Source organism: Apteryx rowi, unplaced genomic scaffold, assembly GCF_003343035.1.
Source record: "Apteryx rowi isolate R43461 unplaced genomic scaffold, aptRow1 scaffold_72, whole genome shotgun sequence".
Taxonomy (NCBI): Eukaryota; Metazoa; Chordata; class Aves; order Apterygiformes; family Apterygidae; genus Apteryx; species Apteryx rowi.
Window position 1 is genome coordinate 1,769,342 of NW_020451005.1, and position 22,062 is coordinate 1,791,403.

At 37.9% G+C, this 22,062-nt stretch overlaps 1 protein-coding gene across 1 annotated transcript in view; it reads left to right on the forward strand.

The window, feature by feature from the left end:
* TTC29 (tetratricopeptide repeat domain 29) overlaps nt 1-21,588 on the forward strand; it is a 152,259-nt gene extending 130,671 nt beyond the window's left edge. The window contains exons 14-15 of the mRNA XM_026087532.1: nt 20,996-21,069; nt 21,452-21,588. Coding sequence (XP_025943317.1) covers nt 20,996-21,033 — 38 coding nt within the window. The 3' untranslated portion in view covers nt 21,034-21,069; nt 21,452-21,588. The remainder of the gene's footprint in view (nt 1-20,995; nt 21,070-21,451) is intronic.
* Nucleotides 21,589-22,062: the final 474 nt, after the last annotated feature.

Consider the following 22,062-nt stretch of genomic DNA (forward strand, 5'->3'; position numbering starts at 1 on the left):
AGATTGCATATCATATTGTATTACTGGCTCTGTGTCCGGCAGACTCATTGCTGGCATATACTTCATGCTGGATGATGTATTTTGATGAACTAGCTTTCCATACGTTTATGCATATTTATAGTTTGTCACTTTTTTAATGTAAATTATAAATAAATATATTATAAACATTATTTATGAATATTTAAGATTTAGCACTTCCATCTGAATACAAGCTTATATAAATTGAGAATGTTTGGTAGTAGAAAGAATAGTATAGAAGGTTTTGTTTCTTTCCCCCCCCCCCATTAATGCCATTTGATAACGTGCAAATCTTGAAGTTCTTGGAGTTTTGCTTGACCAGAGACAATATGAAACCTGAAGCCAAGTGCTCCCCACTTATGCCGTGACTTAGGAATCGGTCTTCTCCCATGTGAATGAGGAGACATCTACATAAAGCAGCTATTCCCAAGTCACTGGGACAGTGTAGCATTGTCAAGCTTCAGATGCATTGCAGACTACCAGGCAGTCTTCACAACCACATTTTAGTTAAAAAAACACTTTTCTGTGGACCGTTTCTGTGGCCTCCTAGACCAGTGCTTCCCCAGTGGATCAAAGTTCCTAACAGACGAGGACACTGGATATATAATGGGCAAAAGAAGAAAAGGCGGCAAAGCGTGGAGATAGATGCACATTGTCAACTTTCCAGACGTTGATGGAGACTCTATTAAAAGATTATTCAATCTAGAGCTGTATTCATTTTCCTGCTGACTCCTTTTTACCCATCACCAGTCTCCATGGTCCTGCCACGATTGCTTTGGGTCACTCTGCCAGAAATGCAGGAGCCTGAGCTAGAGCCCTGGGCCATCCGGCCCTCCCCACACATGCTGGCTTTGCCAAATTTGAGGTCAGCTGTTTTTCCTCATTTTAAGAGAATTTCTCAGTCTTTCACCCTTTCATTGGAAAAAGGCAGTTAGGGACTAAGCAAAGATTTCAGAATGTATCCTCAGTCAAATGCAACATATGTAAAAATAATAACAGCAATTAATTTGCTAGGTGAAATTAATTCCACATATACACAAAAGTAGTATCGTCAGTTTATTAAAACTATGTCCTGTACTGTATTTTAGACTACCCTTAAAAAAATCTTCCTTCTGGGCCTAGTATTGAAGGACACAACTGTTCAGGAGGGAAAAAAAATGCAGACTTGTTGCTCAACACATGCAACAGTGCCCTTTGATATCTTTTTTTGGAGTTTGTAATAATGCTGTGACTACTGCTGTTCACAAATATTTTATTTATAAAAACTGTCCTCCCACAGGGCTGCTGCAGATGATCTACAAGCTGAAGACGAGCCTGTAAACTTCATGCAGTCTAGGAAATGGGGCTTCTGTTTTTAAATATCAGTGCTTTGGCTGGGAATTTCAGCACATAAAAAGCAGTGTGCTCCCAGTTTTAGTATGTAGAGCAAGGGCTCTTCTCTGAAATATCTCTCCCTGCTCTAGCTCTTGGGTGAACTATCTAGATAATAGTGTAATGTCCAGTCCTTCCGTGACAATGCTGTTATCTTTTATTGCAGATAATAGCTGTGGAAAAAGTCTGAATGCCCTTACGTTAGCACAACAGGTAGAACTAGTGTAATTTTTGCCAGTAGAACTAGCCACTGAATATCTTGAAAAGATCAGTGCTCACATACCATCATTTGTTAGTAGCTTTTGAATGAAAGCCAAATAGGTGTTATTGCTAAGCAAATGTCAAGTTTAATAGGCTGGATACAAACATACAGAATTGAGAGAGTGATCAAAACCCTGGGATGGAGTTTAGCAGAGGTAAAGTTAGGTCCAGTTTCATACAGTGAACAAATGGAAGAATTTCCAGGTAGGGTGTGGTTTTTTTGGTTTTCGGTGGTGCTTTTTGTTTTTTTGTTTTTTGGGGTTTTTTTAGGTTAACCCTTCTCTAATCTCCACAAATGCTCATGCTTTTCTAACAGTAACACAATATGCTGAAAAAATGACTGTAGTAGGCCAGATCAAAGGTTCATCTAGTCTGGTGTCTGTCTGGCAGTGACTAATAGGTTAGGAAAAGATGTAGGAACAGGGCAAATAGGACATAATGCTTCTATCTGGTATTCTCTCCACATTTTCAGCTACCTGCAAGTTGGGGACTTTTTGAAGCAGAGGTCGAATATAAATCCTTTTATGTTTAATAGGCCTTCTTGCATTTGTCCATGAACTTGTCCAGTGTATTTCAAACTGTTGCATACCTTTGATACCCAAGATATTTCATTGCAATGAATGTCATGTGATTGAAAAAAATGTAGCTTCCTTGAATCTGTCTTAAGCCCCTTGTTTTGCAATTTCAGTTGGTCCTCCTCAACTTTTGTTCTTTGAGAAGCAGTGAATAATCATTTCCCTCTCCCTTTCTTCATGCCACTTGTGAAAATGTGTATACCTCTTTATCAAACCATCAGTTATCTTTCTAGCAAGCTGAAGCTTGCAATCTTTCTGTGCATAAAAGTTTCCACATGTGCATTAATTTGCATTTATCAACATTGAATTTTATCTGATGCTTTATTGCCCAGTCATGAAATCCTTTTGAAGTTCTTTACAGTTTTAATTTTGACTGTCCTGTGTAATTTTGTATCAGCAGCAGATTCTGTCACTTGGCTGTTCACTAACATTTTTAATTTTTTTTAATGTTTAACAGTACAAATTTTTCCATAGATCCCTGTTGTATTTCACTACTATACTTCTCTTCACAGTGAAAATCAATCCAGTTTATTCTTAGCTTTATTTCCTCCCTTAAGCAGTTATTAATCCAGAGAAAATATCTGAAGCATTCTGGGAATCTAATCAACCAGATAATATTCCTCCAGATCCTTGCTGATTCCTCAAAAGAATGACGGTAACCTCATGAAGCCTCTGGGTTTTTTTTCCCCCCATTATAACATTTTTATTCACTATGTATCATTATTTTATGATAGATAGTCCTTTATTATAGTTACAACTAATTTGTGTAGTATGGAAGTCGGACTTTTACTGGTGTATCCTCCCATGGAACATTTTTGTTTTTAATTAATGTCATGTTTAGCATTTCATATTCTCTGGTGTTGAGGCCAGTTTAAGCAATACCTATGTTTGAGTTCTTTAAATCTCTTGAGCAAATACCATTTCCTTGCAGTGATTCATTTCTTGGTTTGTTCTAAACCTCTTCCACTGTTATTTTGGTTTGGTACCATTCCTCTGATTCGTATCTAGTAAATAAAGTTGCGGATGTAGATTTCTGCTGAAGTTCTTCCTTAGTGAACACCATTGCTAGGACTTGAGCCTTTCTGTTCTGGTCTTCTGTTTCTTGACTACTCTTTGAAATCCTTTTTTTCTTTTTTTTTTTCATGGAAACTTTAAAAGAAGTATGCAATTACACTCATTCCCACTATCTTGTTGTAAGGACATAAATAGAAATAGGAAAATAATGCAATCTGTGTTGAGACCTGGTGTCTAAATTCTGATCTCTGGCACTTTTGTGCAGTCCTCATAAAATAAAGCAATGGACAAAGACATATTTTTATGCCTACACCCTGAATTCTTTCAGCTTTTATATTTTAAGAAATTGTCTCCAATATTTTGGCATTATGAAAGTTAACATTAGAACTCAGATTAAAAACTAGTAATCATTGGCTATATATGGGTATAGTGACAGTATCAAGTTGATGTTCTCAGATGATAACAGCAAGCGGGTTTCTGTATCAGCAGCAAATGAGCAGAATACAGAATGATTGCAAGGCAGCTACATTCGACTGTGCTATTTGGGAGAATTTCTGACAGGGATATCAAACTACAGAGACCCTGATTCTGCTTTTAAATAAGAGCTATGTGTTAGAGACCTATGTCCTTTCCTTCTTTTGCATATTGGGAGGCCCAGGGGAAGCTTCCACAGTAATCAGTGGTAGAATACAACCTTTATGTGGTAACTAAGCTTCTGGTGACTTACTGTTTCTTCACTGCACTGTCTTATTCATTACTTACTGAAAAAAATTGCATTACCATTTCCACTCTTTCTTCCTTCATCCTCCTCTTCACATTTTTGTTATCTTTATGGTTTTCTTCCATCTTTTCTTCTTTCTTCACGGGGACTTCCTTCTTTTCTCACAGCACCTGTTAAATAATCAGAGACAAAGTGGTTCAACTTGATAGCAAAATGTCATTGTTGGGATTTAGAGATAACATCCTAATCAAATTAGGAGAAGAAGAAGCTTACTCCTCAAGAGACATTGCTTTAGGTTGTCTGCCGACTCAGGCAAATACCACTGCATTCATTATTGATCAGTCACTAGAGGAAAAATTTGAACCTCTTTGAGGAAACAAATGGAGGGAATTGTTGAGTGAAGCTACCCAGGGATTCTCTGGGTACTTGCAGAGAGAAAGGAAGAGCGAGAAAGAATTTGGAGTGCAGAAATGTAACAAAGCAATAGAAAGTATCAGCTTTCTAAGAAGGAAGATTTGTATCTTCTAACAATTTCATCTGGTCACTGAGAAGGGGGGGAAAGATTTGCAAGAAATGAAAAAAATTGGTTTGTGATTCTTTAGTCTTTTGGCTGATCTCGTGTTTATAAAAGAGTCCCGAAAGGCTCCAAGTTTGCTAATTTGTTTTGAAGATTTCAGAAGATCTAGTGCGAGCTTTGTGATATATTGTGTGAGCTTTTCAAAGTTACCTTTAAAGCTGGCATATTAATTTTTACCAAATTATGTTTTCTCGCAAGTGTATGGTGTATGTTTGAATTAAGATATATCATGATTTGTTTAAAATTTTTTGAAGAACACTACTAAAATTTCCCTTCCTTTTTCAACGGCTTAGCTTTTAGTCTTTTACTTTAGTGTCCTAAGTTTGCTAGCTTTTTTTTTTGTTATTACTTTCTTTACATAGTCAAGAACTACATTTAAAAAGAACAGTGCATGAAAGCAGAGAGGTAAAAATGTAGCCTTAGATTGATATTATATAACCTTTTTATATTGATTAATACTTTGCTGATGCAAGTCCTATTTGCTTTCAAGTTAGTGCTTGTTAAGTAGCATCATAATGTATTATTAAAAACAAAATTTAAACATCCAGATGTATATATCCTTTTAAACTTGCTGGTGTAAGCACTGTGTACAACGAAATAAATACTTAGTGCATGTTGCAAATCCCACTGTAGTTAGGAGAAATGACTCTGAGCATGTGTGTGTGTGCGTTCACACACGCATACACACACACAGTTGAGTAAACACCAAGTTAGTTATTCTTTCAGATTAAAGGATAATGTTGACACAAAAACAGATATTTATGAACTGGCCCATTAATAGTTTTAGGCCAGAAATTAAAAGGAGTGAAGTTTGGAAGAAACCCTAAAAATAAAGCATGAGAGACTTGTGTTARGATAGAACTTAATACCTTAATGAGCGAGATTATTGCATGTGAATGCTACAGTTAGTCTATGATCCTAAAAATTCAGAGGATTTTGATTCAAGGCCATTAACTGAAAAAAATGAGGTTCTCTGGCACTTCTTGATGACAGTCAAGGCATCACTGGACTGTCACCAGTTTGGGGAGACAGTCTCTCAAAGTAGCTTGTTATTTCCCTAATAGCTACCCTACATTCAAGATGCCAAGCTCTACTGTCTTTACGGGGAGCTATTGTAGAACAGCATTTGGGTTGTCTTAATCTGCATCAACTAGAAAAGCAGCAATTGTTCTAATAAAATGACACACCAGTCATATTTGATAACTTTACTTTTTATCTAGATTGTGTCTCTCCTTATTTTTTGTAATTTACCCTCTATCTTTGGGTTATAACACAAAAAAGAGGTGTTTTAAAAATGGACCACTTTTTGCTGCAAGATCCCTAGGATTCTGCTTAAAAATCAAGATCAGTGTAAGGAATACCAAAAAAAAAAAAAATAAGTACAGATATTTTAAGAAAAAGAGATTGGATGGTGAGAAAGTAAGAATTTTTAGGTACTTTAATTATACCAGAATGAATTCTTAGCTATAAGAGTTAAATAATTTGGGTTCAGCAGAGTAATCTTCTGCAGCTTTCAAGGAGTAGGATCATATCGATTGGTCCACTCCCCCCCTACTCTTCAACCTACCAAAGCAAGGTCATCTTATAAGATAGCAGTTCTTTTGCATGGCCTGGGTTTCCGGCCTCTAACATCCACAAGTAGTACAGATAATAATGAAGAGTGCTCAGGGCTTTTGGAAGCATTTCTCCTGTTATTCCAGCTATGAAATAGGATGATGCTCTGGCTATGAGGAAACTACAAGGGAAGTCCTTCTACTAACTTACTTCTTTATGGTCTGTTTTAAGACTATTAAGGATCTTGTTAGTGTGTTTTTCCTCCCCCCCCCCTTTTTTTTAATAACAGCTTTAGAAGAAAAGTTCAAATGTAATCTTAGCATAGCTAAGGAGAGATGGAATACAAATATACTCTTAATATTTTAAATTGCCTTGGTGGCTTGAGTGCAAGGTAAAAACCTTAACCTAAAGTTTTCCAGAGAATATCCTGCAGTACAGAAAATGTTTTATTGGAATTATCCTGTTTCAGTTGCCCCAATGGAAAAATTCAGCTCAGATTATCAAAATTATAACCATTTACTACCAACCCCTCAGTAGTTAATGAAGAAACTTATAAAGTTTTACAAAGTCAGGATTCAGTCCTTTCCTTAGTCACTAATTTGGCATTGGTGCAGCTCATGCTAAGATGTTGGTTTACCTTTGATTTGGGTGAATAGATATTTCCTTAGCAAAGATACTATATATAAAATAATTAATTAATTATTTTAATAACTTTAGTTGCCATAAAGAGATTCTGAACTCCTCAAAATAAGTCTCCCTCATTTCATAAATCAAGCTTCTTACTAAAAGTACATTTAAAATGGCAGAAGCTGTAGTTATTGTTTATTAGTAAATCTTTTTGTGTGTGTATGGAATTAAACTTCAGAATAAACTATAATAAAATATTCTGCTTTGTTACAGCATTACTTAAACTTCCAGGGAATTGAGTGGTTGCAAATGTAGCTCTCTGTGACATACAAACTTGCCTTTCCATGTAACTGTTAAAATGAAGCTCTTCTACCATTGCAAATAATGATGTGAATCTAATTATATCAAAAAGATGTATATTTCAGAAGACTCTCTAATTTTTGGATATCCTTTTAATTTGGCTGATTTGACTTAGTGATCTCAAAACTACCAGTGTCCTGGAAGATTGCAGAATGATTCCCCTTTCTGAGTTTCACTTAGACATCTGGAATAATGAATAGTAAGAAAGACTGCCCAAAATTCAGAAATGATGTAGCTTAGTGTACAGATGTCTCCACAGATGTAGTCATTCTGGTCTGAATCAGATAACATTATCGATAGCATCATAAATAACACGTCGAAACGAGACATTCAGTTGTGCTTCCAACTGACAAAGTCGCTTGACCTGTGCATGTCACTCGCAGACTGCTGGCATTTGATGCTGTCTAATGCGATCCTTCCCCTTCACGGCACTGCACAGGTCTTGCAAAGGACCAAAAGGAGAATTAATCCTTGTGGAGCTTTGCAAATGACAGGGCTGGTGCTGGCATTGAGTTGATCGGCAAGTGCCCACGTTCGGGAAAGATTCAAACTGTGTTAGTCTCACTGTTGACTTACACTTTATTGCAGACTTTATCCATCCTGTTGAGGTGAGACAGCAATTTTTGATAGTGTCAAACAATGAAGAGTGGTCGAAAGATTAACTTCTCTGTCTGCCTTCTATGTGTTGATAGAGAGAAATCTGACCTCACTGCCTCTAAAGTTGCTTTGGTTCCATGTCTTGGCCTGAATTTATATTGTACCAAATCTGTAATTGTAGCTTCTGATGAGAAATTCCTTGTAGTAAGTCTTTGACTGTTCCATCTTAAGCAGAGGAGGTTTGGCAGAGAATAAAGCTTGGCTAGAAATGATGTATGCAGGATAGAGATCTTTACTGTCAGTCAAAAATTGAAGAAAATATTCCTTCTTTGAAGAAGTATTGCATATTTCTTCTGCCGTGAGGAAGGGGTAAAACCATTCAGAATTAAATACCAATAATATTGGTGTAATTGGTATAAAGACCATTAAGGTGCGCAGATCAATAGACTTGGATTATTATTATTAGAAAACTAGTCATTGTAAAAGTTATTTTAATTGCCTCTTAAACAATTACATTCATGAATACTTCTGTTAAAGATCTCAAGAATCAGAAATAAAATGCTCAAAAACTAATATTGAATTTGTTTCCTATTCTTTCACGTGCACAGAAACTTGCAGGTAAGTTCAAAATATTTAATTTCATTGCTATTAAAATTGAAGTCAATGACTAAAAAAGTGCATCTAGTGAAAAAGTACTTTGCAGCTTCCCCTAAAGGAAGAAATACTGTGCTGATGAAAGCAACCTATAGAGAATGTGAAATAACAGCCAAGTGCTGGCATTTTAGGAATGTCTGTTCGTAGATGTGCAAGTTTTATTTCACATTGTCCTCACCCTTCTCAATAAGAATGACTGATAGCTTCACTTTGTGATTTCCTAGCTTTTAAGAGTCTATTTTTATTTATTTTTTATGACCAACCTTACACTTGTTAAATGTAATTTTTGCTTTATGTAACATAAAAAGAGCACATCTGCAGTATGCTGTCCCATGAATTAACAAGAATGACTGGACATAAGACAAGAAATCCTTTAAAAACATATGTTCACGTTAAAAATCTGGGCTATCTCAGTAAAGGAGGTCTTATGGGGTCATTTTTGATGCAGTGCAAGTAAACCATTTCTGCTCTCCTGAAATAGTTTCTTTCAGGTTTATATTGAGCTTGTATAAAGGCACATTACATAAATAAGGGCTTAGTTTGTACATTAGTCTTTTACATCTTGGATTCTTACTAAATCCTTGTTTTTACCAACTTGATGGTTAAGAGATATTGATTCCTGCGACACATGTTTATGGTCTTTATTTTGATATGTCTGAGATTAAAAACAAAATTAACAAGCGTAATCAATTTTCTTAGAATTAAAAAGGGTGCTTCACTACCTTTGATTACATTCTTCTGGAGAAAAAAGGAGAGTAAAAGGGATGTGATAGCAAAGGGATCGATTTATTCAATCACTGGGTATAAAAACATTAGCCCTGGGAAAGAGCATTTCTCTAAGAGCTTTACCTGCCCAGTCTCACTTGTGTGGCACAAAATAATTTGCATTTTTAGAGAAATTTCATGTCTTCTGTGAGCTCTAGTGAAACATGAATAAATTGCTTTCTTTTCCTCTTTTTTTGACTTTATAAAGCTGAATCCATTAGGGGCTGAATCAAACTGTAATGAAAGAAAGGCAACAACTGAGATGAGGAAACCCTGGATTAGGTTTCTTAGGAGGCCAAGCTCAGCTGTCATGGCCTATGTGTTAAGTTAGTGGTCTTTGGGGAAGCCAAACAGTACATGTGAATATTTTTTTAACTGCTGCATTACAACAGGTCTCCAAAGCAGGCAGGAATTAAACAGAGAAGCAAAGATTAAGAATTAAATAGAGCCACAGCAAGCACTTCACCGGAGAGATTTGCAGTCAGGCAAGTAAACCTTTCCAAGATTGCTAACTCACAGCCATCTGCCTACCAGGCTTGCATGTGACTCACCTTGCTCTCTTTGTGCATACTGAATTTATGTGACTGCTTAAGAGGCGCATAAAGGGGACTGTTGTTCCTATTACCGAGTGCACTGGCCTGGCTCTATGCTAGCGCAGTCTCTGACATTCAGTACAAACAAATGCACAGACCAAAGTCACTGTGAACAGTTGGCATTTTTATTCCTTTATGTTGCAAATAGTCTTCTTAGCTGGTTCATAATATATTATTAGGTACAACCTAAACAGAACCTAGAAGAAGTCAAAAGGACAGGTTTTAGTCTTATGTCTAATAAATGAATTTGCATACTAGGTTCAAACTGACCTTCTGCTATTGGAAGAAGGACAGTTTTCAAGGTTCATGCCTGTGAAATATTCCTTCTGCTGGAATGAAGCTTGGCTAGAAGACTCTTAAACTTCCAAGAAGAGCTGGCATATTCTAATATATAGGAAGAAATTTTATCTGTTTTACCTTGTGAGCTTCATGATGAGATTGGAACATGGTTTGGTCAGAACGTATAGACTCCAGCATAGATTTTAAGAGGAAAGCTGCAGGTTTATTCAATTTTTATGTTGGGGAGACCTGATTCTCTGTCAAAGCACCAAATGTTCTTTTGAGTACGATTGGTGCTAAATTACCAGATTACTATTACTCAAGGTCTTCTGCCTAATGCTTGGGATTTATCCAGCCTCAAAAAGACACTCATTTCATCCGATGAAGGTGCTAATGGTACAGCCAAGGAGTCTCCAGGTCTGTAGTAGGTTCAGATAGCTGAAATCATCTCAAGTTGCTGTTGCGAAGGAGTGATGCACTTCACTCATAAGAGGGAAGCAGCACTATGTTTATTGTGGTAAGATAGCAACTTAACAAAGTTCAATCGTAAATTAGAATGATTTAACGAGGTTCGATTGGCAAGGTTCACTCAGTTATTTACTGCATGAAGGACAGGATCAGATGCACGTGCAACAGAGACCCGCCCATTGAGTCATGAGGTTCAGACTGGACCCCCTTGCTTTCTAAACCCCTTCGGAGAGGGGCCGGGGTGCAGCCAGATCAAATCCTCATCGCAGACTTGGTCAACAGTTTATGTGTAAAGGATTATGTGCGAAGGGGACCCTCCCATTGAGTCACAAGGTTCGGAAAGGACCCCCTTGCTTTCTAAACTCCTTCTGAGAGCAGCCTAGGTATGGCTGGATCCAATCCTAGTCTCAGACTTGGTCAACAGTTTATGTCTAAAGGATTATGTGCACAATTAATCAGAGTTATAACTCAGCAAAGTTCGCAAAAGTTCAGCATGCTATTAATCACTTACCGAGGATCTGTCGCGGGTAAGGAATCTCTCAGCCTCGAGGAGTAACCTCGAGAGGCATCTCTGCTCAAGAGGAGGTTCTGCAGTGCAGCCCACTGCCATGCAGGAGAGCTCAATGGGCTCTGGGCTGCCCCCTATTTATGGGGGGGATATGATTGACTTGTAGTCTTATTTGCATGCTAGATGGGTCTTAGTTGGCTCATGATCAATTAGCCCCTGCTTATGTTCTGTTTATAGGGAGGTCGGGTTGAGGGGGAGAGAGCACATTGAGGGGGAAAGGAGCACACTGCCACAGTCACACATTTACTTTGTTTACTTCCTGGGGAAATTATGATATTTCAAACCTGTGTTAATTTCAAACCAGATTGCCCAGATTGAGAATAGTTTAAAAAAAAAAAAAAAACCTCTTAGTATTTCCCCATGGGGAAAAATTCCTTTCTGATTTCCAAACTGGTGACCTCATACAATTTACCACCTCTTAGGAAGGCACTTCAAACTACACTGCCATCATGGAGCAAAGAGGATAAGGCAGCAGCAATAACTGAAAAAGTGTCTGCCTCCACTTCCACCAATGCCTCTGTGAGGGACCGGACTGCCAGTGAAACCTTTCAGCAACTAAGAAATATCCCCCTTCCTCTTCTCCCCTTGCATTGTCACTGGGAGAAGGGCCCAAAAGAAATCAGATCACCTGTCTCTGCTCTCCTTCCCTCAGGCCCAAGTCCTTTTTCCATGCAGCCTTGTTAAGCCACTGCCATGCTGAGACTATTCTGCAGTGGTTCTCATCTCATCCTTGTTGCCAGTCTAGGACTGGAGTGGCAGGAAACACCATGAGTACATTTATTTGCCTGGTGGATGTTTCTGAGCTCTGCTATTCCTAGAGCAAAAAAAAAAAAAAAGTGATTCATATGGCATAATTCAAAGTGAATTTAAAATTGTTGAAGTCAGATATTTTTAAAAAGACCTGTTTTGAAAGCATTTGGCATAGCTGGCATAACCATGCCGACTTCAGTGAAGCCGCACTGATTGTACCACTTGAGGATCAGGCCCAGACTGGCCAGAGCATTTATTTTTTTAAATTCTGGCTCCTACTTACATGTTTTTAAAAATCTCTGTAGTTCTGTAACTTTCTAAAGTAACTCACAAGTCGTATGCTGACTGCTAATAAAACAGAAAATCCATTTCCGTTTTTCAGTGTAATCTTTTTTTCATGTGAACCTGTTTCTCCTCAAAAGAACTGGATGACTGGCCTGAAAACTGGAGTTCTCTACTTATCCATAAAGAGGGAAGAAGACAAGTTGTGGCTTTTTAAGTTGTCCCATCAATGCTTAACATGTCATCTGGAAGAACAAGACCATAAATCCAAAAACTAAGAGGAAGAAACCCAAAAGTCAGTGTTGTTCTGACCAACAGCACTATTTTTCCCAATGCCTGGTGAAGAGAACTAGGCTTGATCTCACTCCATTGGGAAAATCAGCCAAGGAGATCAGCAGAATAAGCAGTGCCTCAATAACAGTTGATTGAGTACTATCAAAAAAACGTTTGGTTTGGCCTTTTAGCAAAAGAGAACGTGAAGACAATGAGGTAGCTTGATGGATATTTATGGGCATCGTGGGAGGAAGCCTGAAGGGTGCTTCTTCAAAAAATTAACAAGGAGGCACTAAATAAAGCCTTTGGGCTGGAGTAGCAAGTTGTGGACAATCCTTCCCTCTTCTTCAGCTGTCCATCAATGCCATTCTGTCTGGGTGGCTTCCACAATTAGCAGCTGCTGCAACACCCTTTCTGAGGGCATGTTCACTAGAATGGAAGTTTCTTGGAAAAATGATTCAAGTATATATTTATTTCTGCCCTTAACTTCATAAGCCTGTTCCAGAATACTGCACACTCACTGAGCTCTCCATACCCATGGTAGGTCTCTGGTGCTGTGAAAATAGTCCTTCTTTTAGAGAAAAGTAGCAACACTGTGCATCAGTCTTAGAGGAGGACTTTACCTGCTACAGAGGATGGTATTTTCCCCAGAAAACTTCAGTCACAAGAAAATTGATACTCCTTCTATGAAGGACTCTGCCTCTGCTTTGAAAAGAACATTATCTTCCAGATGCTTCCCTCACATCTCCGTAGCCTGAGCGGATTCACTCATGCTTAAGATGTGTTAGAAGATGTAAAGCTAAAGTTTGATAAGGGAGGAAAAAATCTCACTGGCATCCTTGTTTTTGTAGCAGATGCATTGCTGGATTTTCTCTGCTTCACTGGCTTCAGATACCTTTGGCTAAGCTGTTGAAAGACAGTTTCCCAGGCAAAAAAAATAGTTTATAGAGGTCTCAGATGATAAATAGTTTGTGAGCCACCAGGCAGTGTAGTCACTGGAGATGCTGAAATACAGAAGTCTTAACCATGAAAAAAGTACTCTTACGTATAATTACAGAAAAGTACGTAGGCCACTAGAGGCCAGAAAGCAACAAAGCCAAATACCAGAACATAAAGAATAAGATTTGCAGAACAAGAAACTCTCAGTTAACGTTTCGTACAGCGCTCGTCAAAACAGAGATGAAAGCAAAGACAACTAAAATCACAGATATTTCTAATCAGAGCAGTCTGTTACTATATTTGAACCTCAGTATGCTAATGCCATATAATTAAGCAAGAGGAAGTGTTTAAGTAATCTGAGCTTTACAGCTTTCCCTCCTTTTAGGGCACCTTAAAGGGACCTGAATTTCAGAGGAGGGGAACTAAGCATTCTTTAACAGCCAGATCCTTTGAAGATACATCGAGCTGCTTATTCAGTAATAAATATCACATGCTACCAGTGATTGAAATACTGAGCTTCTCTGTTTAGTTACGTATTTTGCTCAATGGGTAGAAGATGGTGTGTATAAAATGCATAGTTACAAACTGTCCTTCTATCTGTCTTTTTAATTGTTAGGAAGTTGTTATAAAGGCCCAAACTTAAGGCAGTATCTTCATATGAGTCAAGGGTGAGGCACTAAAGGTTTTATGTGTAGCCATGCGAGAAAGTTCATAGTAAATGCATAAAGTAGGTTCATAAGCAAGAGTATTTAGGAGTGTTACAGCACAAGAGCGGTAGTGATTTGGAGGATAGACAGCAAGAATTTTTCAGTGTATTGACTTGGGCATGAACTGGTGTTAGAATCATTGCTCTGTCTGAAATCTGTGATTTCACATTTATTGTATTTTACTTATTTCTTGAGCATCTGATATACCTTTCTATAAAATGAATGCCATGATGGTAATTCTATAGACAAACTGAGCATGAATATGTTTTCCCTCCTATGATCATTATATTATCTAAAACATCAGTCCACTTACTGCTTCTTTGCCCTTTGTGAAAAGATTAGATTTATTCATACCTCTAAAGATGTGTGCTAAAAATGTCTGCACATCATTAATATATACATTTTTATAAAAGCATATAGGAATGTCTTTAAAAATCCTGGCAAAAGTTCTCCAGGAATATAAAATACCATTTCTGTGAGCCAGATAAGGATTTCTTTGCATAAGAATTGCTAGGTAGCTTTTGGGCTCAGTCTTTAGTGGTGGCTAACTGTCTTCAGCAGAAACAGAAGTAGTAAATGTGTTTTTATGACGCTTGTATGTTTTCTTCTCAACAAATCCTCCGAGTAGCCGAGGGTCAGTTTGGCTTCTACCACATGCTAGAGCAGCCGCCCATTTGCTCAAAAGTAATTCTTGCAGGAAGTTCCTACGGACTTATTCTGTCTTTAGGAGAGTGCAAGTAGGTTCCAGTTATGATCTTTATTCTACATTTGGGTGAGGGTGAAAGAAAATAAACCCTCCTCTGGGCTTTCTGGGACTTCTCCTTCACACTGCGGAAACCTTGATTAACCAGTTGGGCAGGCTTTCAGCCTGCTTGGAGTTGCTGGAAAACTTCGCCTTAGACCAAGATAGTTTCAAACAATTGAATCTGAAACATTCTTTCCTTAATTTCTCCCAAATTTCCGTTGCAGTATAACCAGAGACAAAATACTGTGTTCAAACTTTAGAATAATAGTTTGGATTTCATGTAAAATTTAATGACAATAAGCATAAAACTATAAAGTGGCTGTGATTTTATTTAGGTTTCTTCCATGTTTGAAGTGCTCTTCTTGATGGCTGTGTTTTCCAAAGCTGTTTTTTCTGTCTTGCCAAAATCTGTGTAGATTTTTTGTGATTTTTCCCTAATTTCCAGCTACACAAAAGACACAATGTAATATTTTGGTCTTGATAAATTTCTTTTTTCTGTCTGTAGTCAACAATCTGACCCTGACAGAGCTGCTGTTTAAAGTTGATATTCAAGAAACGGTTTGTGCAAAAATGTTGCCATACCATACTGTCATAGACCAGTGTATAATTTTCACAATGAACAAGGCTGAAGAATGTAAGAGCAAGAGAGATGGCCATTGCTGTAGAGGCATCTGACCCATGCTCAGACTATGAGAGAGAGGAACATTAACTCGTCTGAGGACCATGCATGTGAATAAGTAAACCACAGACCTTACTAGGCAGGGAAAAATTTGTTTTCATATTAGGCTTTCTCATCTAAACCAGAAAAAAACTGTCCTTTCCTTACAGTCCTATAGTCTGAGTGGACTTTTTAAAAGCATATAAAATAAATTCTGCTTCTCATTCATAAACTTACCTTATAAAGCCTTTATTCAGAGAAACCTACCTGTTCAATATGCCTGCTGTAGTTCATTTAAGGCTCCCATTTGTACTCATAAAGATTCATTCATTGCTCTGTCTTATATATATGGTAAACTGAAAAGAGAACCAACTCTAGCATTTTTACAGTCTAAATTAAACAACTTTGTCTAATAAAAGAAGCACTGTCTCATTTCTAACTAGGCCTTAAGCCCTAAGGGTCTTGTATCTGTGGATTTATTTATTTATTTTTGCCAAATTGTCCTACAAGAATCTGAAAGCTAAGTGGACCGAGCTGACTAAATTGTCTCTCTTTTCCTGCCTGTTCACAAAGATTAAAGCAAGTGTAGGCACAACTGTGCTGAAGTAAATGCTCGTCAATAAACTTATTCTAAAATGCAACTGGGTAATCTCCCGTCCTTTTCTCAGTCCCACCTTCTAACCTTTCTGATATTGAGAGTTCATCTCTATTACATGTGGCTCTTACAAATGCCTATGATTAATAACTATCATGATTCATTAGCCCATGTTGTTTGTATTGTTTCCCCAATGGGATCATTTGCTGTCTAGGGATAGTCCATGATTACTCTGCCTTGTGGAGCGGTAAGATGCTTTCAATCTAATGTTCTGTCCATGTTTTAGCATAAAATAATATTAAGGTATCTACATAATGGAACTATCTGAAGATCCATTTTATTAAGCAGAGAAAGAAAATGTGTGTATGTGTGTGTGTGTGTGTGTGTGTGTGTGTGTGTTTGTATCTGCAAGAGAAACCTAATCAGCAAATCTTTTTCACCAGAAATGTAATTTCGGTGAATGTTTAGCTTAAAGCCAGCTGTTTTGAAGTATGGTCCTTTGGATTTGAGGTTGGAAAAATACACTTTAGCAAATATCTTACATGGTGCAATTAATTTATTTAAATTACAAAAGGCCTATTCAAAATAGGAAAAATAGGAAACAGAAATAGGTTTATTGTATTTATTCCATTTTGCAGTATTATTTTAAATGCAATCTCACTTCAGGTAGAAAGCTGTAGTGCTCTTAAAAGATTACTGCTTTGAGTTACTTCGCATACCTTAACAGAGCATGTAACCTTTTTACATTATATGATCAACTTTTTGACAGTGCAGGGCCAGCATAGCTAATGGAATAATAGCCTGCAGGGTCCAGCTAAATGATATACGAATATAATCAACCTTTGTGATGACTATTCAAAAGTAATCCCTTTAGCTTTCAACTGCAACATATATTTCAACCAGGCAAAGCCATATGAAGAAAATCTCTGCAGACTCCACTGATACAATATGGCCTTCATATCCCCACAGTGTGTTTGCTGCTCACAGTGAGTTTTAAATTTAAGGTAATGGCTACTGTATATTCATGTGAGCATAGAACAATACCTTTGATTTGTTGGAGAAATGTTACATTAGCTACCAAGGGCCCTATTCAGTAAACTTTGACGCAACCCTTATATATGGTTTACTGCTTATTCTAAATGGAATATGCCTGATAAAAATGCTTTGCATGCCCAAATTGTACAAATTCATTAATCTTTATATTCATAAAACTTCCAAGTACAACTGCCTCCATTCCTAGTGAACCACTCAGGCTCCATGGCTGAACATGTGGGCCCAATCTGCTTTTGAAAAAGCGTTACATCAATTTTCATTTATCAAGACACAAAAAATAGGAGAATCTTCTATGAGAGTGGGACGTGCGTATGTTGTTGGCAGTGATGTTATTTGCTGCTGTGTCTTCATTTCTGCCCCACTGCATCATTCTACAGATTATATAACTGAAAACAGCTGCATGACCTTTCAAAATGCAAGTAATTTTTAGATGAGAATACTGGGTTATATCTCATCGGTTGCATTAAGCCAGCATACCCTGGCAAATCAGGGATGGGGGATAAAGAATCCGGTGGGACAGTCTGTCTTTCTTTCTCTCTTTCTGTGACAAAAATGCAATACTAGTTAACAGTGAGCGTGAGTACGTGGAATTCATTGTCTCAGTGAAAACAGATGTGATGAAAATATTGTGTGTTGCCTTATATTACTATATTATTTTGTATGTACAACATAGTTGGAGTTTACTCATGTTAAGGCCAGCTGCAAATGCATTGTTGTTTTCATATGTGTAGCTTAGTATATGTAAAAACATAGCAGTACTGTCACTGACTTTTATTTGAGGCATTATATTACAATATTTTGTGCACCTTAAGCAAGTTAGTCACAAAATCTGCCCAAACGCAAGTATCTTCTCACCTTAGCACTATCCCAGGTCAGGCAAGTTTGGGATTTGCCATTTGTGTACTTTTATGTTTATGCTTCTTTTGTGCTTGTTCACCCATGGCAGACTTGCAATTAGTGTCCTGAAATACAGACATGGGAATAAGTGTGTGTGTAAATAAAACTAAAAACATAACATAAGAACAGATGTGCAGAGTCGAACCAAAAATCCACCTGGCCTTTTTCTGAGTGTGGCCCATAGTGGAGAAGCAGGAGAGAGTATGGACTTTTCTCCTATTCATTTCTCCTGTCACTTCTTGAACCCACAGAAACTTGTGGCATCCTCAAAATCCTGCAGCAGGGAGTCCCACAAGGTGATTTAGCAATGCACAAAAAAACCCTCCTGGTGTCTTTTTTCTGAGCCCACCGCCTGCTATTTTCGTTAGATACCACTGCATTCTTTTATTGGAAGACACAGTGAAAAATGGTTTCTGAGTCACCTTCTGCATGCTACTCACATTCTTACTTTTCTTGTCTTCCCCTCAAAATATTGCCTTCCTATTTTTCTCTTTTTTTAAGAACTTTCACATCCCCGAAACAATAGGCCTGTTCCAGTTCTTCATCAGCTGGTGGATTTCTGTCAGTGCTGTTTTGGTTTAATAAGGGCCAACAGTCCCTGAGCAATGCAAAAGGGATTTGAATACTTTCCCATCCCATGGACATGCAGTCGAAGGAACAGAGGTGTTGCCTGCTTCATTTTCTTTATAATCTTTTGAGAGAACGGTGCCCAGATTTGTGTTCTTATTGAAGTCAGTGATCCAGTGATCGTTTTCGCTTCAGTCTTTGTAGGTGTGGCTTTCACTCTTTTCACTATTTATGCTGTACATTTAAAGGACCCAACAGCTCGGCTTTCTCCTAGGAACATAATGAAATAGTGAGATTTTTTAAAGTGTTCAGCACTCAACAATCTCTACAAAGACACATGTACACTCCGAGAACAGCAGAGATGCCAATTCTAGCTGCACTGAAAATTTGACCAGACAATTTTCATTGTATTTTATCAACAGCAATATTATGTCAGGAACATCCTATTATGATTAATTATAGTTACATACTATTAATACATATTAGTGCTTATCTCTGCATTTACACAACAGATAGAATAGAAAGAAAATGCTTGATGGTATGATTTGATGTGGTATGTATGTATTATCATTATGAATACGAGATGCTTTTATTGTTCCCAACTAGCACAGCCCAAACAAATGCCAAGAAAACATTTATAGCTCACTATTCCATCAGTTACCCTTGACAGTGCCTCTCATTTGCTGGGAGGGTGGAACTCTTAATCAGCCAGTAATAGCTTAGTGTCCAAGTGTGCAGGCAAAAGGCCAAAAGGTGCATGAGAAAAGCAATTTATGTTATAATTCCTCATTTGTTATGTGCACATCTCCACTCTTTTTTGTACGTGTCAATATATGTAAGATACATAGCTGCCAGAGACCTGCTTTTACATGTGTTTCCTTACAAATGCATATGGAACTATACATATGTAGTCATGTTTTGGGCTTAGTCACCCACCTGTCTTGCCCCCCCTTTTTCAATATCCAGGTTCCTTTGGAAACAGCAAAAATGCGACACTGACTTAAAGCTGGGAGAGTGCAATGTGCTCCAGACCCTTTGTGAGCACTTTCAAACTGCGTGTGGCTCTCAGCTGCTTCACAATGTTTGAGTTCCTAAGGCAAAGAGAGAAGTCATATATTGTGTAACCATGAGCAGGCTTCCTGGTATTCAGTTAGGCTTTATTAGATTTTTTTAGATGTGGTCTGCTGATGGAGGAATTTCCATTGATGTACTTTAGGCCTGGTTTCAGAAAACATTACTTGGTATATTTTCATTGTTAAATGTAGAGTAAATCTCCAATGTACATGTTGCCCTGATGCAAGCTGAGACTTCACCTGGTAACTTAGGCTAATTCTCAGATACTCTTCATACATTTAGTATAAACAGTCCAGGTTTGGGCATCACACTGCAGAGAGTGACAGATTAGGGAAGATCCAGCCAAAGATGATACGGAGGTCAGAAACCATGGTCTCCTTCCATAGACTGAAGGAACTGCATGTGCTTAGCCTCAAAAAGAGAAGATTAGGGGAAGGAAAGTAGTGTTGCAGAATATAAAGAATTGTTATAAAAGAGAACAGTGTTCCTTTATTCTTCATGTCTAGCAAAGGTAGGACAAGAAAAAAAGTCAGCTTTTTTGCAATTAATGTTTATCTTAAGTGTTTAGGGAAGAAACTGAGCTATAAGATTGTGAAGCACTGGAACAGAGAGATCAGGGAAGTTGTGAAATGTCCTCCTCAAAAGCCTTAGAGAATAGATTTGACAAATGGTTGTCAGGAATGGACTAGATATATGTGCACTCTCTTCATTTAAGGAGGTGAACCAGATCAGTAGTTCCCAAAATAGGAACAATCCCCCAGGGGTGGTGTAGTTGTAACTAGGCAGGGGGAGGTATGCTGCTGGAAAGTCAGCGGGACGAGGGAAAGTGCAGTGGGAGGTGGGTGTTGGGGCAGCAGTGGAGTGAGGAAAGAGCACGGCCGAGCATCACAGACGGTAGGGGCAAGGCAGCACGTGGCTGGCGAAAGCTGTGGAGAAAAGCCATTGCCACCCAGCCATCTGCTGTCCTGGTCATCTCCCAGTCAGAAGAGCCTTCTGAGAGGTGGCAGCTTTGCTTGTTGAACCCCTTCTCCCTGCTCGTGCTTTCTGCACTGCTCGCTTCTTCCCCTGGATAGACTCTTCTCACTGCCGTGCCACCTTTCAGTGCGCTTTTTGCCATCATATCCTCCCAAACGCTTTCCTTCTTGGCTCCCCAGATGCTCCTACCAGGACACGTTCTGCAGAACAGGCCCCTGGTTGAGAACTACTGGGCAGGAGTGCAAGAAATAAAAATACAAGGGTGAGAATCACTCATCTCGCCCATCTCTTGAAGTCCCCGTCAATACTGTATTTCTAAGTTCTGTCACGTAGCTCATCCCTATATTGTCTAAGATTTCCTTCTCTTGTGACTTTCTACTGTATTACATGTTTTTCAAATAAACTTTCTGGGCTTCTTTTCACTAATAATAGGAATGCTGTAAATCTAAAGCATTAACACACTTTCTTGTTATAACAGAACTTAATAAAGAAACAAGCGCCTCAAACCCCCTGTGAACCTCTTCGAAAGACACCAGTTCAGGATCCTTCCAGGTACAGTATTTGCTCTTAATCCGTACACTTTTTACCAGTGCACTGATTGTTTGCAAAATATCACTGGTATCAAAATTTAACCTGATTTTGACAGGAGATTGCACATCATCTTTGTTTTACTTTGTCCAAATAACAATATTTTTCCTGCTTGTGAAATTAACAAATTCACACTTCCTTCCTGTTTTTTAGGGTTTTTTTACTGATTTTAGAATTTAATTGCCTTTGATCATGTAATTGCCTTTAACTGATGGAAATAAGCCTTTGAGAGAGAAACAAATCTATTAACCGGATGCTGAGCCCAAATTTAAAATATATAGATATCAACATGTATATATATATATTACAACATTTACTATTTGTTATTTCCTGTTTTTATTTGTAGAGAATACCTACTTACTTAAAGAAAAAAGGCTGATGAATGTAAAGAATGAGTTCAGGAAGATCCTTGAAGTCATGCAACAAAGTAAGAATTTCAGGAATTTCGGTAGGAATTTTAACTGTCATTTAAATGGGAGCGCATTGTTGCCGTATAAATATCTGACAGCCCTATGTTCTCATATGACTGGTGTGTGGCTCAGTGGGTCAAAATAGCTGGTGTCATTGAAATAGAAAAGGAAAAGTGTAATCTAGAAGAAAAAGTTTCCTGTTTTTGCCACTATTGCTTATTGTCTTCCAATGTGTCAAAACCCTCCTGTTAAGACACTAAGCATCCTTTATGCCCACTGAAGTGAATGGGAATCCAAGGTTCTCGATACTGTGTAAGATCAGGTTCTAAATGTATCTGCAAAATATTCTTTATATCCCATATTATTGTCCTTTTCAGAAAACTCCAAGCTTGATGCCTTGTACATGGGACTTTCAGTGATTTTACCATGTGTACTTGACAGCTAGAACTCAACTATAACATGAACAGAATAGATCCAGCCCAGGTAGCACACTAAAGTACAATTTTGATCTAATTTATAGCACAGGTTGGACCTGAAACATAAATAA